This window comes from Ctenopharyngodon idella, chromosome 6 (assembly GCF_019924925.1).
Source record: "Ctenopharyngodon idella isolate HZGC_01 chromosome 6, HZGC01, whole genome shotgun sequence".
Classification (NCBI taxonomy): Eukaryota; Metazoa; Chordata; class Actinopteri; order Cypriniformes; family Xenocyprididae; genus Ctenopharyngodon; species Ctenopharyngodon idella.
The window spans coordinates 17,779,663-17,795,145 of record NC_067225.1 but is presented as its reverse complement, the minus strand read 5'-3'; the positions used below and the strand labels follow the sequence as shown (position 1 = coordinate 17,795,145).

General features: G+C 40.8%; 1 protein-coding gene across 1 annotated transcript; it reads right to left on the bottom strand.

The window, feature by feature from the left end:
• Nucleotides 1–933: 933 nt before the first annotated feature.
• On the bottom strand, nt 934–10,372 carry amotl2a (angiomotin like 2a). The gene is made up of 11 exons (XM_051897557.1): nt 10,095–10,372; nt 8,639–9,428; nt 8,362–8,554; nt 6,605–6,749; nt 6,423–6,509; nt 4,649–4,944; nt 4,355–4,554; nt 4,147–4,248; nt 3,850–4,034; nt 3,153–3,335; nt 934–2,823 (listed from the first exon to the last, which is right to left on the bottom strand). Exons 2-11 carry the CDS (start codon nt 9,361–9,363, stop codon nt 2,753–2,755), a joined length of 2,187 nt encoding a protein of 728 aa, XP_051753517.1. The 5' UTR covers nt 9,364–9,428; nt 10,095–10,372; the 3' UTR covers nt 934–2,752.
• Between the last annotated feature and the right edge of the window lie 5,111 nt (nt 10,373–15,483).

Sequence of the window (15,483 nt, the reverse complement as noted above, 5' to 3'; positions counted from 1 at the left end):
TGTGACGTCAGAAAAACCAGCGATTTCAAACGGTAGGTTTGAGATTGTCTTTGGTTTACTTCAGTTTTAAAGAAAAAATACTCAGCAATGATGTTGACTTATGAATTTGCACATGGTTTGTCTTAAAGCATGTTAAAAACACCAGATAGACATATAAACAACATTAAAAACTTGATTTTCACCACAGGGGACTTTAAACATTAGTTTTGGATTGATACATTTAGTTTACACACTTCTCATTAATTTCTATGGTGACTGTTGCAACTCTGAACAAAATTCACTGAAGTCAAAGCTCTAATGTGATTGGTTATCAAGTAACACGTGATCCAAGTTAGCCATTGCGCTTTCTCCAACGGTAGAGCCACGGACCCTCGTATCTCCCAATAATAAGACAAATCTCTGCTCCAATGCCAGAAATAAATGTGTCAGATAAGGGAGATATCCAAATTGTGCACTGTTGGTGTTCCTCCAGGAACAGGGTTGGGAAACACTGCTATAGAGCATGCATTTTTAACAGTGACAAAGTTTGTTCAGAGGATGTCTTAATTTGCAAAACCAAGTGGAAGTGGAAGTACTGGTTACTTCCACAATTGTATTTTCTACTTTTGGTTAATCATTGATCTGCCTTTAGGTATTTATAGTGATTTGGTCTGTATTGCAAATCATTTGTGCGGTTGATGAGAGGAATGATCTTTTTATGGCTTTGAGTGTAGAGCTGGAATGTGGCCTCTCTTCATGAAGACTGCTTGCCAACAGTGAAGCAGGTGGTAGAATTGTTTTGCTGTTGTGAATAAGGCTCCCTTCTGCTCTGAAAGAAAGATGCTATTCATGCCAAAGCAAGGACGCAGATAAGAGCAGTTTGCACAGACTTGCACTTGTGAAACATCTCAGGACGAGACTTGTCAGTTAAGACAAAAACCAGCAGACACAGTCTTTGTAAAGATATATATTAAAGTTTTATTCAAATTACTGAAATGTTAATGACATACAAAACAATTCCCCATTCTTGAAGTTCACAGCAACATCCAAATATGGGTCAACCAGTTTGAACTGCGTATCTACATTTCACGTCGCTAATGCTCATTTTTATTATATAACTTAATTGTAATGCAAATCTTTGGCGTGTTCACATTACTAAATACCAAAAAGTAAAATAATATACAAAATATATTAAATTCTCTCATTTCAAAACAGCCCTTTCTGTAAACAGTCCAAGTAGTGAACAAAACAAGCATGACTCCCACTACAAAGCATTGGCCAGCAAGTGCTTCGTATCTGAGGCAAAGAAAAAGAAGCATTTAATAAAAGTGAGGAAAAGTTAAATTAACATTACACACATAGATAAGACTGTTCGTTTTCATTTGTTTTAACTGTTTATACCATTATCCCACCATAAAACAATGCAAGTGTAGTCTTGGTTGTGAACAAATGTTTCAGACAGGCAGAAATGTCTCTGGCCCAAATCAAGGCTAGTCACAGTCACTACATTGGAGAACCTTTGAGTCAAACTAGTATTTAAATGCTTACAGTAGAACCAGCTACCGCAGCACTACGAAAATAAACAGATCCAAAACGAGGATGGTAGTCTAAATGGCAACCATTCTGAGCAAGGCCAAGGGTCAGACTGCAGATAGCCTTTTTCCTCTGAGCAGGGGCATTCCACCAAAGAGGAATGTGGGACGATTAGCTCCAGCTTGTCTGCGAGGGAGTGGCAAGCATGGTGGTTGCAGTTCTGGGTGAAAAATAATAATAATGATAATAATAATAATAATAATAATATGGCATCTGAAACATCAGCCCCCTGTCCCTCCAAAGGGTAACACTTACCCTAAGTGTCACTAAGAGTATGTACCCTTCCACTGTTCCCAAAAGGAGGCTTCCCATTCCGCTACTTAAATCAGGAAGCGAGAAGCACCCGCTGTCAGTCAATTATAGTAAGAACGCCAACTGTAATGATAATTTAGTCAAAGGGAGTGCTAGTGAAGGTATTACCCAACTATTCCTGTAAATTGTCTAATCCTAGGCCTCCCGGTTCAAACTGCATTTGGCCTCCTACAATCCAAACTATTCATTTCTTGATATTTAAGGATGAACCAGTTGCGATGGCAGATCTACTATACGTGGAGCATATAAAGTTAAAAATATATTTGTCTGTGCTTTTTATCTAGGAATGTGGGATATAGTCTTACATGAGTTGGTATACTTAGCCTTTTAAAAAAAAGAAAGAAAGAAAGAACACTGCCCTTGGTTGTTCCTTAGAGGAAAGCAAAAAAAAAAAAAAAGTTTCACAACAGTGGGATATTTCTTCCTATTTCTCCATTCTGACAACACTCTACACAGTCAGCAGCAATACACATAAATACAAAAGAACATCAACATATACAATGTGTTTATAAGCACTTCTTGTGGTAGCTTTTTGGATCTCTGTAGAGTACTGTCCAAGTACCTCACATTCAGACCATACATCTCACAGTCCAGGTTGAGAGTAACCAGCTGAGATGAAAAACTTCTGTTTAAAGTGTGGAGGAACTGTCAGGAGAGCTCAGCTCTCCTTCACCAAGGATCAGCTTTAGGTTACTCCCACTATCCATTCTTCTCACTTCCTGATGCAAAAACTGACCGGCTTCAATGGCGAGTTCCTTCTCAAAGCAGGCACAGCTTCTCTTGACATGATTGGTCCACAGACGGAGACCCAAGGAGAATATTCTGTGTGTAAGAGCAGAAGGCAGCATCAAGCTGAACACTGTTCATCTCAGATGAGGATCTCCACCATGTCATTTTCAACTGCGCTGCTGATCTGGGTTGTGTTGAGAGAAGTGGAATCTGTAATAAAATACAAGATTGTCAGCTTGGTTGGCTAGTGCCTGAAAAGCAAACAAGGCTTGAAGTTTTACAAAACTTTGACTGTTTTGTTTGAGTTCATTCCCCAACTGCTGCTTTGACATGGGGCTCAGGTTACTCTTTAACAACTCTAGTTCAAAAGGGCAAGTATGCACCATCATTATATTAGTTCTACCTTGAAGCATTGTCTTTGGCACCTGATACTACATATTAGATCATGTCAACCAACAAATCTTATCAAACTGCTCCAGAAACACCAAATAAATAAGTGAGATGAGTGAAGATGGGTTTATGCACATGAGTTTACACACCAGAGCTGGCAGCAATGGAAGGCTGTGGAGCAGAAGTAGCTGCAGCGGGGTTTGCTTTAGGGTTGGCCTCATCTGAAGGCCCTTCACATTGGGTGCTGCTGTCTCGACACTGAGTTTTGGCGAGCTGATGGGGCAACGGGGGCATTGATGCGGCTGCTGTCTGGTCATCTGAGAGGCTCTTCCCTGAAATCGCAGACGGAAAAGGAAGCAGTTTAATTACCGGTTCCAACATATGCATGCCACCACGCAAACATTTGCCATCCTGTAAACTCCCTTTACTATTCTGGAGAATCTATTCTAGAAAAGAGGGAGACCGAAATGCATTCCATTTCACAAGATGTAAACTATTTCAGGAACACCGGCTAGTCGCCGCACTCATTTTATTTCGGATGGCACATTCTTTCTTGGCGACATTACATAGCCGCTAAGTAAAGAAGCTGCCAGTTGTCCAGCTGAAAGTATATGTCTTTTTTGGTTCCGATATGTCACAGGCACACAGTGTTGGCCTGTGGCAGGGGTGTCCAATCCACAACACAACACCCTTCAGCACAACCCTAATTGAAGACTTAAACTACCTAATAAAGGTCTTTAGGATTACTACAAAGGTCCAGACATTTAGGTTGAAGCTAAATTTTGCAAGAAGATGGCCTTCCAGTACCAGACTGGACATCCCTGGCCTATTGGCTACTATGCTCACCTTTGGTTCGGGTGGTGCTAGGTGTAGCAACCGTGTTGATGGAGGGAACAGATCGAGCAGGTCGTAGGCCTTGCGGCTCAAGACGGCCTTGCGGCTCAAGACGGCCTTGCTCTCGTCGTGACCGCTGCTGCATGACCTTTATAATAGCATCCTTCTCCAAAAGTTGAGCATAAAGTGCTCGAATCCTGATAAAACACAAACTACTTTGAGCACATGGACACAAAAAGAAACTTAATTTTGCTAACAAATTTAGACTGACTTTCCAGTTGCAGATAGAGAACATAATAGTGGACGTACCGGTTTTCCATCTCCTGATGCCTGTGGTTGGGGGACGGCAGGTCTTCATTGAAGCTGCTATTGGGTGAATGGCGAGGTGAATGGTTGATGATGGTTGTATCCCTGGAAAGAGCATTACAGTTATACAAGAGTCAAAAATTATGTCAAATTATTTCCTATTTCCAGTCCTTTGTGGCAAAGCTTGTCTATTGTTCTCATTTTGACTCACCTCTGGGCTGCGGCAGTAGCAGCGGCATCCATGGCGAACTGACGCATCGTGCTCTCTTCAAGATACTTTTGTTCCCAGCGAGTGATGTCAGCCTCCAGGGCCAGAACCTGTTCCTCTCTCTCCCTCAGCTGCTGGTGTAGAGATGACACGTTGAGGTCCGAGTAGGACCCAGGGCTCGTTTGCTGGGCATGAGACTGCCACTGAAAGAGAAAAAGGTTTACTTTCTGATCCCAAGTCATTGGTTTCTCACACAACAGTTGGATGAACAAAAGATTGTCTGTTTTTTCCTTTTACCTGCTGTGCTCTCAGGCTCTTCAGTTCCTGCTCCAGCCTGGTCCTCAGTCGTAACTCCAGCGCCTCCCTCTTCTCACATGCTGCCTGCAATTGTGCCAGGGCACTCTGCATCCTCTCCACCTTTTCCACGTAAGCTCTTTTCCTGCGTAACTCTTCTTCCAGCTGCCTATTTCGTGTCTGAGCGGAGATCAGTGCTTGCTCCAAGGCTTCTCGTCGCCTTTTCCATTCTTCTCCTGAGCCCCGCAGATGCTGCAGCTCTTTTTCCAGACGTTCACGTTCTCGAAGGTGATCCTCATCTATGGAAAGAAAAGACAGACTTTGTGAGAACTATGTACCACTACTACGGTAAGTGTACAAGTAGTGCTATTCAGTCATCATGCTCAGTTGTTACACAGGCCACAAAATGAATGACCATGCTGTAAGACTGGGGTGTGTCCAGAGCATTCCCTGGGCTGTAGTCTCATTCTAACCAATTCTCAGGGGATAAGCTTCCCACAGGAGTCTGGAACAAAAGAGGCAGGCTTGATTTACACACGTCTGTCTGGGTTTGCAGGGGAGTGGCCGAGTTTCCCCGTGTCCTTTGACCTACACTGCAGACTTGCTTTAGAATTCCCAGATTACAAAAGCGATTCACTATATTCCCATTTGAGATGCTGAATTCCTCAAACCCTCTAAGATGACTTGGCACACTGAAAAGGGACATACTAAACCCTAGCTCACTTGTTTTTGGGTCACTCTGAATGCCTCATGAGATAGAAAAATTACACAGCAATTAGTCTTCCATTCTGCTTCTACTCTGATTATACAACCCAAAACAAATGCCTTTGGAAGGAATGCAGATTTCCTCTTATCCACTTACGCACACAGGCACGTCTTTGTACAAACTGGATCTCTGGAATGCCTCTGAGCCAGGCAGTAAACAAGTAAAGCAAATGCTCCACAAGGTCATAAAGCATAATGTTAACCTACACATCTTTTTAAGCCTTCAGAGATGCTGAATCGTGGTTTCGACATGCTTCTGTGGAACTACGTGTTGGCTCAGAAGGAAACTTTAAACATCCAGAATTTTTGTTTGCACAAAACTGAGACATTTTCCATTTCGGGGTAAACCAATTTTATTATGCAAATATGAAGGATCACTTTATACTTCTATCCTTGGGGATCATTCTAAAAGGGTCAAATTAAATGCTGAACAACATCAACAACAACAATCCCTATTAGGATTAGCAAAACAAATCCAGTTTACCCTAACACAGCTCTGAATTCTTTAGCGCTAATATGCCCATAAATGGAGAGCCAGTGAATAGGGCATCAGAAGAGGGTGCTTAGGGCCTCAGAGACTGAAATAATGGTGGGGGCTGTTAGGAAGCATTCCAGGAGGATGGAATATCCCAAAATACCTGAAAATATTCTAGGAATCCAGGTCACATTTACTTACAGTGTTAATAATGGTTGGGTCAAATTCCAAAAACAACTTTCTGAGACTATAGCATGTACCTAACCAACTATTCAATGGCACTTAATTTGTTTAAAAAAAAAAAAAAAAGTCTTGCTATGCTTATGGACCATTTCAGTTTATCAAGTCATATGTCAAAACCAATCGCTTTGTCAGGAATCACATCAGCGATAAACATGTAGCGCATTGTTAGAGGAATGCATCGTTATGCCTACAACATAAACATAAAAACTCAGTGGGAACAGCTGGGGAAGCTTGCATGCTTGACTGCACATTGGGAGAAGGATAATTTATAGAGAAGCAAAGGGGAATTCTTACTTTGCTCAACCAGTTTGGTGAAGGCATGCCGACTCTTGTCTTCAACTTCCATGGCTGCTCTCTGTTTGTTGGCCGTTTCCAGGCGGTCTAATGTAGGAGTCAACAATTAGTATTTATCGCCTCATACCTAAACATGTAGCTCATATTTTAGACAATTAACTCAGCTATGTCAACCATCTTACCCCTGAGATCCCTGTTGAAGTCATGAAGTCGCTTGATCTCGCTCTCAAGCTTGTTCCTCATGGTTTTCTCAAGGGCTTCTCTCTTTGCAGATCCCTTCATAAGAGTCTCATAGGCCTCTGATATCCTCTGAATCTCCTGTTCGAGCTGAAAGAGGAGAAAGACATTTTAATATCCGTTACTTTTTAACCCACAGGAACTCCTCAATTCCTAGTCCCCATTTACTTTCAATGCAAGGAATAAAGAAAGTTGGACATTATGCTGAGTATCTTATTTAGTGTTCACTGGAAGGACGGAAGTCATGCAAGTTTGGAATAACTTGACGGTGAGTATATGATCATTTTCATTTTTGGGTGAATTACACAGTTTACACCTAAACATAATAAGACAAGGATCAGAGATCAAGAATGACAGATAGACAAAAAAGAAGAGAAAGGGAAAAAGGGAAGAATGTGCTTGGCTGAGCTCTTCGTGGTGCTTGCCCACAAGTGAATCACTCTCACAGAGCTCTTCAGGGACTGGGAATTGAATCAACATTCCAGAAAGAACACTTATGAGTCCCAGGTGTCTGCACATTCATCTCCCTACAGGGCGGGATGCCAAAGGCAAATGCAGGGAACAAAGGAAATGTGTGTTTTGAAGAGACAGGAATAGTACTCGACACTATATGCACCTGTATGGTATTTGTGACGCAGAAAATGGCTTTTGAAAGGGCACATTTTTCAAAAAACAAAGAAAGGTTCATAAAGGTTTAACCTGTCATTACACAACATTATATAAGAGGAATCACTGATTTTTATAAATTGCAGGTTTTCTACTTCAAAACTACTTATATGTAATGTACGTGTTGGTAAATTTACAAGCAGGACCCTGGGTCCCATGTGGGGTTCTGTTAAAGAGTGAAAGTGAAAGGGGCCATTCAGTCAGGGAATCTACAGCTGTGGGGTCTGGTTGCTGCTCTTAGCAGCCCAGTCCGTCAGCTGTGGGCTACGCAAAGCCCCTTCTTCATTCTCGGACACTGAGATGAGCCAAGACATCTGCTCCTATTGGCATCCCACTGGAATCCCAACAAAGAGGGCCACAGAACAACCCAGGGAGGCCTCCCCCCTTTAGAGTTCTCTGATTTACAATTTATCACTCTGTATGAAGGAGTCTTGATCTTTATGTTCCACTGTTCTAAGACAGCATTCTTTTAAGAATACAGTTGTTCTAATTCCAAGCACTATCTATGTATGAATCTGAACTGAAATTCAATCTATGTTATGACACTGAACGACATACGCAATGCCCAATAAACCTTTGCAAAGCAAACACCAAGATAAGCTTGTTTTTTTCCCTCTTGTTCTGCCTTGACACTCTGGTATTTCAGTGATGACATTATCACATTACAGAAAAATGTTTGGCATTGCAGGCATGGGTAAATTCAGTGTTTTTTCACATGCTAATTAAGTTACTGGGAATTTTCACTCAGTCACTAGGAATGAGTCCTTTTCAAATTACATCGAGATCCTTGTGATCCTCTCCCTTGCCCACATTCCTGCACTGCAAGAGGGCTAATCTCCTTAGAATGCAGCGGCTAGAAGACACCAGTGCCCAATGATTTCTTGTTCCACACTCTTTGTAGGTCATTTCTGAGATGGAAATCAAAAGGCCACAGCTGGCTCATTTGCATCTATGGCAAAATGTGGCATCATACCAAGAATATCACAGTTCTAGGAGGTTTCTAAGAAGCCATAAGCAACAAAGAGTCTTCTCTTACCTTCTGTAACCTTGCTGCCTTCTCGCTGTAGCTCTCAACTTCTCTCTTCAGTCTCTCATTCTCTTTAATAAGCTGCTCCATTTGGCAGTTTTTCACCGGGATGCTGTATCCTCCAACAATGACATCCTGGCCAGCAGGGGTCAACGTGGGCGGGACGCTATGGTGAGGCGCTTGCGATTGGGTTGGAAATAACCTGATAGAAATAAATATAAACCATTAGTGCACCAAATCACCCTCAATGTACCTATATGTAATATAAAATGATAGCTGAATATACCTGTGATGCTGCGAGTGGAAAGCAGGAGGGGGCTCTTTGTAATAGTGCCCATGTTCCTGTGAATGACTAAGCATATATCCAGGGGATCTGACCATGAAGGGGTACTCCGGGGGTGGACCACGTTGGTCTGGCTCATGAATAAAACTCTCGTTCACAACAGGACCAGAGTGATTATTGGAGAGCTGGGGGTAGCTGTGTGATGAGCTCATGGAAATATTGTCATGGGCACAGTTCCTCTCCAGTGAGAGCTGCATGAGGCGTTCGCTGAGTGAGCGAGCATGCTCCCGCTTCACATCCCACATGCCCTCGTCCTGCTCAGCTCCTCCAACCCCTCCAGGGGTTTCCAAGCTGCAGTGCTGAAGCCCTACCTGTCCTCTCTGGTAGGCCAGGTACTGTGAGTGTGCCTTAGCTTCCTCGTAAGTTGGTAGCTCCTCTGTGTGAAGCTGATAGAGGTGGCAGACTGGACTCTCTGAATGCTGGTAGTCCCCCTGGTGCTCTTGGCCCTGGGGCTCCTGCCGGGTGGACAACTGGGGAGAAAGTGATTCCTCTTGCGTTAGGCTTTCCAGGGATGAACGAGGACTTCCTGCACCTCCACCACTGCTGCCTCCACGCAGTGCCTGCTGCTGGATGGCCAACAAAGTAGGATCAGTAGGGTTCCCATAACGGAGCTGCTCTTGAATCAGTCGGTGCAGCACCGTGCCTGATGAATCCTCTGCTGTTCTCATTTCAGTCTATGTTTTGCAGACAGCAATCAACGATAGTGTTAAGAGATATTTTCTGGACTGTGCACCTGATGAAAAAAATATGATAATTAAATAATGAGCTCAAATGCAAATCCTTTCTATTGCTCATCTATATTGCAACACTCTACAACAGCAAACACTGAGTGGTGCCTCACTCCACATGCTTCTAGGCTGACTGCCTTTATCCATAGCAACACCACGTTTACCCAAAATACCACTTGCACCATCCTACAACACCCATCATACACTGGGTTTCTTCTTAAGTTTATAATCTTGATTAGAATTAGAAGTAAACAAAAATTGGATAGGATCCAATAACTTTCCAAAGTTTCCAGAGAAAATGATTTCCTGCTACAAACGCAAATTCCTATTCAGTGTCTCACCTTTGTTTTACAACCACAACTGTAGCAATACATTTAAACATTCCAAAAGAAGCATGAAAACAAGAGGATATTGTTAAATTTTACTAGTTCCTCATTCTTTTCTAGTTAAGTCACAATGCTAAATATTCCACCTAAATATTCAAATTCATGTGCGTTACAAGTAAAAACTGTTGAATTAACAAATACAGCCTACAAAGAAAATCCTATCGTACATGTACAGTTTATTAAAAAACACAGTATCAAAAGCATCGCTCAATGGCAGAAACTAAGCATGTGACATAAAACTCAGTTTACAACAACAAGCTACTTTAAAACTGTTTAAAAACTCACCAAATCACAGTCGCATTACGAATAAAAAATACGGACAATGTTCTGTACTCGTATATTTGTTTAACGATATAATCCTTAAGGAAATTCGTTGAGTACGGCTTATATTTCCATGCGTATGTATGCGTTGCGTGCGCGTCTGGAGAGCTCCTCCAGCAGACTGAGCTCAGGAGGGGAGGGGCTCTGCTAATAAATGACCGAGCTCCGATTGTTCACGGCCTCTGGAATGCGCGGAATGCGAAGGCTGCGAGTCCCTCGGGGATCAAAAGCAGTTCCGCTTGTCGCTCGCCCCGCCTCCTCTCGGGGAGCGCAAGGGAGAACCGCTCGACCCAAGCGGAGCGCGCTGCTGAACGGGGGGCGGGCAGTGCGCGCGACAAGCGGAACTGCATTCACTCTCAGCCCCGTGCGCATTTGTCCAGCTTCTGGAAGGCGCTTTTGTTTTTAACGGTGAGAGGAATGCAGTAAAAGTCGCAGAGATCTGTAACCTTTGTTGTTCTGGTTTACTACACTTTCTTTTGAAGTTTCAACATGCTCATTAAGCTTACTTATAAATGCCTGACTTTATGTACACAAAAAGTCATGGAGAATTAGTCGTTTTAGATTCATTTTTTAGATATGTTACTTTGTCAGATATGCTACTTTAATAGGGATGATTTTCTACCTTAATTCTTATATGTGATCCTGGACCACAAAACCAGTTTTAGAGTGATTTTTTTTTAAATTGAGATTTATATATCACCTGAAAGCTAAATAAATAAATAAGCTTTCCATTGATGTATGGTTTGTTAGGATTGGACAATATTTGGTCGAACTATTTGAAAATCTGGAATCTGAGGGTGCAAAAAAATCAAAATATTGAGAAAATCGCCTTTAAAGTTGTCCAAATGAAGTCCTTAGCAATGCATATCCACTATCAAAAATAAATTTTTGATATATTTATGGTAGTAAATTTACAAAATATCTTCATGGAACATGATCTTTACTTAATATCCTAATGATTTTGGCATAAAAGAAAAATCGATCATTTTGACCCATACAATGTATTGTTGGCTATTGCTACAAATATACCCGTGCGACTTATGTCTTATGGTTGTGTCATCCAGGGTCACATATTGTTATATTTGCCTGATTTGCAGACTCATTCACAGTATAGTTCATTAAAGGGATAGCCTATATTATTTATTCGCCCTCATGTTGCTCCAAACCCGTATGACTTTCTTCTGTGGAACACAAAAGATGTTAGGCAGAATTGTAGGGACTGACAGCCTCAGTCACCATTCACCTGCATTGTATGGAGAAAAAAAGATGCAATGAAAATGAATGGTGACTGAGGCTGTCATTCTCCTTCTGTGTTCCATGGAAGAAAGAAAGTCATACAGGTTTGGAACGACATGAGGGTGAGTTTTTCTCTTTTTTGGGGGGGGTAAACTATCCCTTTAAGTCACACAAAATGCTATATCAGAAGTGTTATGCTAATGTGTATGTGCTAAGCAGGAGAAAGAATCAAAAAGACAAATGCACGAGTGAAATATAGACCATGAGCCATTAGAGAATCGATTTGAAGGTCTTTTGTTTGCTCTGGGCTGGTGAATATTTAAGCCGTGGCCCGTGTCAGTTAATTGCTGAGTGTGTCTGTGTGGATGATGGGGAGGGGGTGTCTGTATGTGTGTTTGAGGCATGCTGCCAACCAGCTGTCCGTGGAGAGCAATCCTCTTCCACCCCTTAATCATGCCTCAGAAAGAGAGATGTATTGTTCTCTCTCAAGCAGACATTACAGGGGAGAGGTCTACCATCTGCTCGTATACCCTACACCTCCCTTACACACTTTACACAAACACTCTATTCACAAACACACACGCCTGACCCCGTCACACACAACGCAATCCCTCCTTTTATCACACAACTCACATATGACACATTTATTAATCATAGCTCCAATTTTGGCGTACAAACTGATTTTTACAGGCAATGACAAAGATAAAGCAGTAATGCTGTAGATGACAGATCTGTTAGACTAAAGAAAGAGGTGTAAGGTTTGTGTGCATTTGGTAATACTAACTTTTGAAGAATTCATTGTATAAATCTGTTGTGTGTTTATTAATGAAATGTCAGTTTGTTATTGTGAATTTGCAAATTTCAATTTATTTTTTTGGGGGGGATATTTAGTTTGAATAGAGAGCTCACATTCATGGTCGAAGTGGGTTTTTGTTTAGAAATTTTGTCTATTGTCACAAAATGGTTTCTGTTCTACAGCTTCATCTCTCATTATACATTAAACAATGGCATAGTTTATTAGTTTCATCTCTGATTTTATTTAAATAATGTTCAAAACGTATTAATTCAAACTCCTTAGAATCCGCATTAACCTGTTTATTGTGAAAACAATTCAATTTAATCAGTTAAAAATTATGAACATGGCTTAAATATGGTGCGAAGAAAGCAAGATTCAGTATTGGTTTAAATATTTATTGATGATACAGAAACCTATTGTGTATTTAAAACACATTTCATAAATCTCAATCTTACTTGTTTAATTTGAAAGGAACTTTTTTAAAACACATAATAAATATAATTTTGTAAGACTATGTAGTGAATACACCACCTGTTCTGGAGAAGACGCATAGGAAAGTTAGAAAGTCCCTGCATTTTGTGAGTGGCAGCTGTGTGTAGAAATCAAGCCTGCACTTGTTGAGTAGACATTTGGACCCATCATATCACATTCCTTTTTTTTATGTCAGTATTCAAACACACAAACTTTTTATTTAGAAAGGTACAACTAGTTAATTTGCATGGCAGTTACAAAAACAGCAGGTTTTCCTTACATTTGCCTATTCACCCATCCAGTTTATGTAGATATCAATCTCCTATGGATTTTTTTGCAAGTTCCTGCAGGTGCAGCTATAAAATGAGAATGTTTTGCTATTTTTAAATCTTGTATTTATAATAAATAACAACTATCAAAATGTGTCCAAGGCTGTCACTGTAGGCTTTTAATGAACTATCACAGTTTCTTCTTTAATTATGTAATTAGGTTTTAAAAATAGCATTGTTTGTTCCACCATAAAGGTGAATGTGTAATATCTAGAGAGGCATTTTTCAAGAGAACAAGACTAAAGGTTATGAGGAGATGGGGGGAAGGCTTGGCATTGATTCTCTTTGTCTTCCTAGAGAGGGAGGAAATGGCCGCATTCCACACATTAGCATGTGCATTGGGGCCAGTGTGGTGGCCAGTATGGGTGGGAAAAGAGGGTTGAGGAGGGGTTTTCTACTTAATTAGCCTTTTCTCTAAAAACAACATGTCTACATGCATGAGCTACTGCATGTACACAAGACAAAGTTAGCTCTGTGTGTGCCACTCAAAAACGTGTGCTTTTTTAGACTTTGAACAAATAGTATCAAGATTACATAACAGTCCTGGTCTCTTCTTTTTTTAAACATATTGACCTAAAATTCAGAAACACAATATTAAAACAAACAAACAAACAAACAAAAAAAAACAGATTAGACATTTGACAATGACAGACAGACAGGTCTATAAATGCATTTACAGACCCCAAATGCCATGCAATGCATAGGGGTTCACAGGTGAGCTCATTTGTTTGAACTAATAATTTAACATTATGTATGTTTTATAACAGGACAAAACAGAACAAAGCCATGGCATGTATTTCTTCTAAACAACTGTTAGAACCTTTTTGTCTTGTGTACCCCACAGCCCCATATGTACCAGAAGTCATAAACTATGGATAAAACAGACTCACCAAGAAGTTTCCTTTCAAACTGAAGTAGTCAAAGTAAAAACCTAAAAGCCTATAACTGATTTTTTTTTTCTCTCTTTTATATTGGTTTGACTAACTGAGACATTGATATATCTCTGAAAAAATATTAAGAGACCATTGCAAAATTAGCAGTTTCTCTGTATTTATATGTGCGTGTTTGAGTAAAATGAACATTTGTGTTTTATTCTATAAACTACTGAAAACATTTCTTCCAAATTTTAAATAAAATTATTGTCATTTATTTGCAGAAAATATCAAAATAGAAAAAAAGATACCATGTTTTCAGAAATCCAAAAATGCAGAGAAAACAAGTTTATATTAATTTTCAAACAACACAATACTAATGTTATAAGTTCAGAAATCAAGAAATCAATAATTTATAATCAATATGGAATAACTCTGATCTCCAACAGTCTCTTTCAGGCAAGTCATTTCACTCGGCGGCCATCTTTGAAACGCCTCTTGGGCAGCTATTTCAGTCAGGCAAGTGCAGCTCCTATCTTTTTGAATGGGGAACATCAAATTCTCCAAAGCTGTTCACAAAGCTTATACGATTAAATTTCATATTTGAAATCACCAATGAAATCTGACAATTACTGTCTTATAAATTCTATAGCAAACGGAGCTTCTAATGGCAGCAGCAGTGATGCAATGACTTTAACAATTGGTGATTGGCTCTTTTATTTATAAAAGATTGGGCGTTGCACTCTCTCCCATTCATAGTGATGCGAGTGCACCATCTTTGTATTTCTAAAGTCTTTGTTTCCAATCACAGCTTTCATGCGTCTTGGCATTCTCTCTACCATTCGGTCACATTGCTGTTGGGTGACTTTATGCCACTCCTGGCGCAAAAATTCAAGCAGGTCGGCTTTGTTTGATGGCTTGTGACCTTGTGTCCTTCCCTCTTGATCACATTCCAGAGGTTTTCAATGGAGTTCAGGTCTAGAGTTTGGGCTGGCCATGACAGGGTCTTGATCTGGTGGTCCTACATCCATACAGCCTGGCTGTGTAGCATGGAGCACTGTCCTGTGGGAAAAACCAATCCTTCAAGTTGGGGAACATTGTTAGAGCAGAAGGAAGCAAGTTTTCTTCCAGGATAACCTTGTATGTGGCTTGAGTCATGCATCCTTTACAAAGACGGTTGTGCCTGGTTCTGATCTTCTCTGATGAGTCCAGTTTTCAGCTTTGCCCAGCACTTGGCCTTCTAAGTGTTAGACAGAGACCTGGAGAGGCCTACAACTCACAGTGTCTCGCACCCACTGTGAAATTTGGTGGAGGATTGCTGATCATCTGGGTAAGGCTCGAATCAGGCAGAAATATAATAATAATAATAATAATAAAATCACAATATTTCAATCCAAGTACCCCCTTAAACTGGGATTTCAGACAAAACAACAAGAGGTAGTAAGCACATGTTTGCTATCTGTATCTATATCCCAACACACACAGATAATCTGGGTCTTTCTAATGTCAAAGTGCAGATGCTGGGGCAGTGATCTCTATCTCTCTCATCACCTCTGCCATATTTCAACCAGCCCTTTTGGCCTTTCATTTGCCTAACCAAATCCATCCTGGCCTAAGGGCCAGTAGTCCACTAATGACCCCTCGACCCC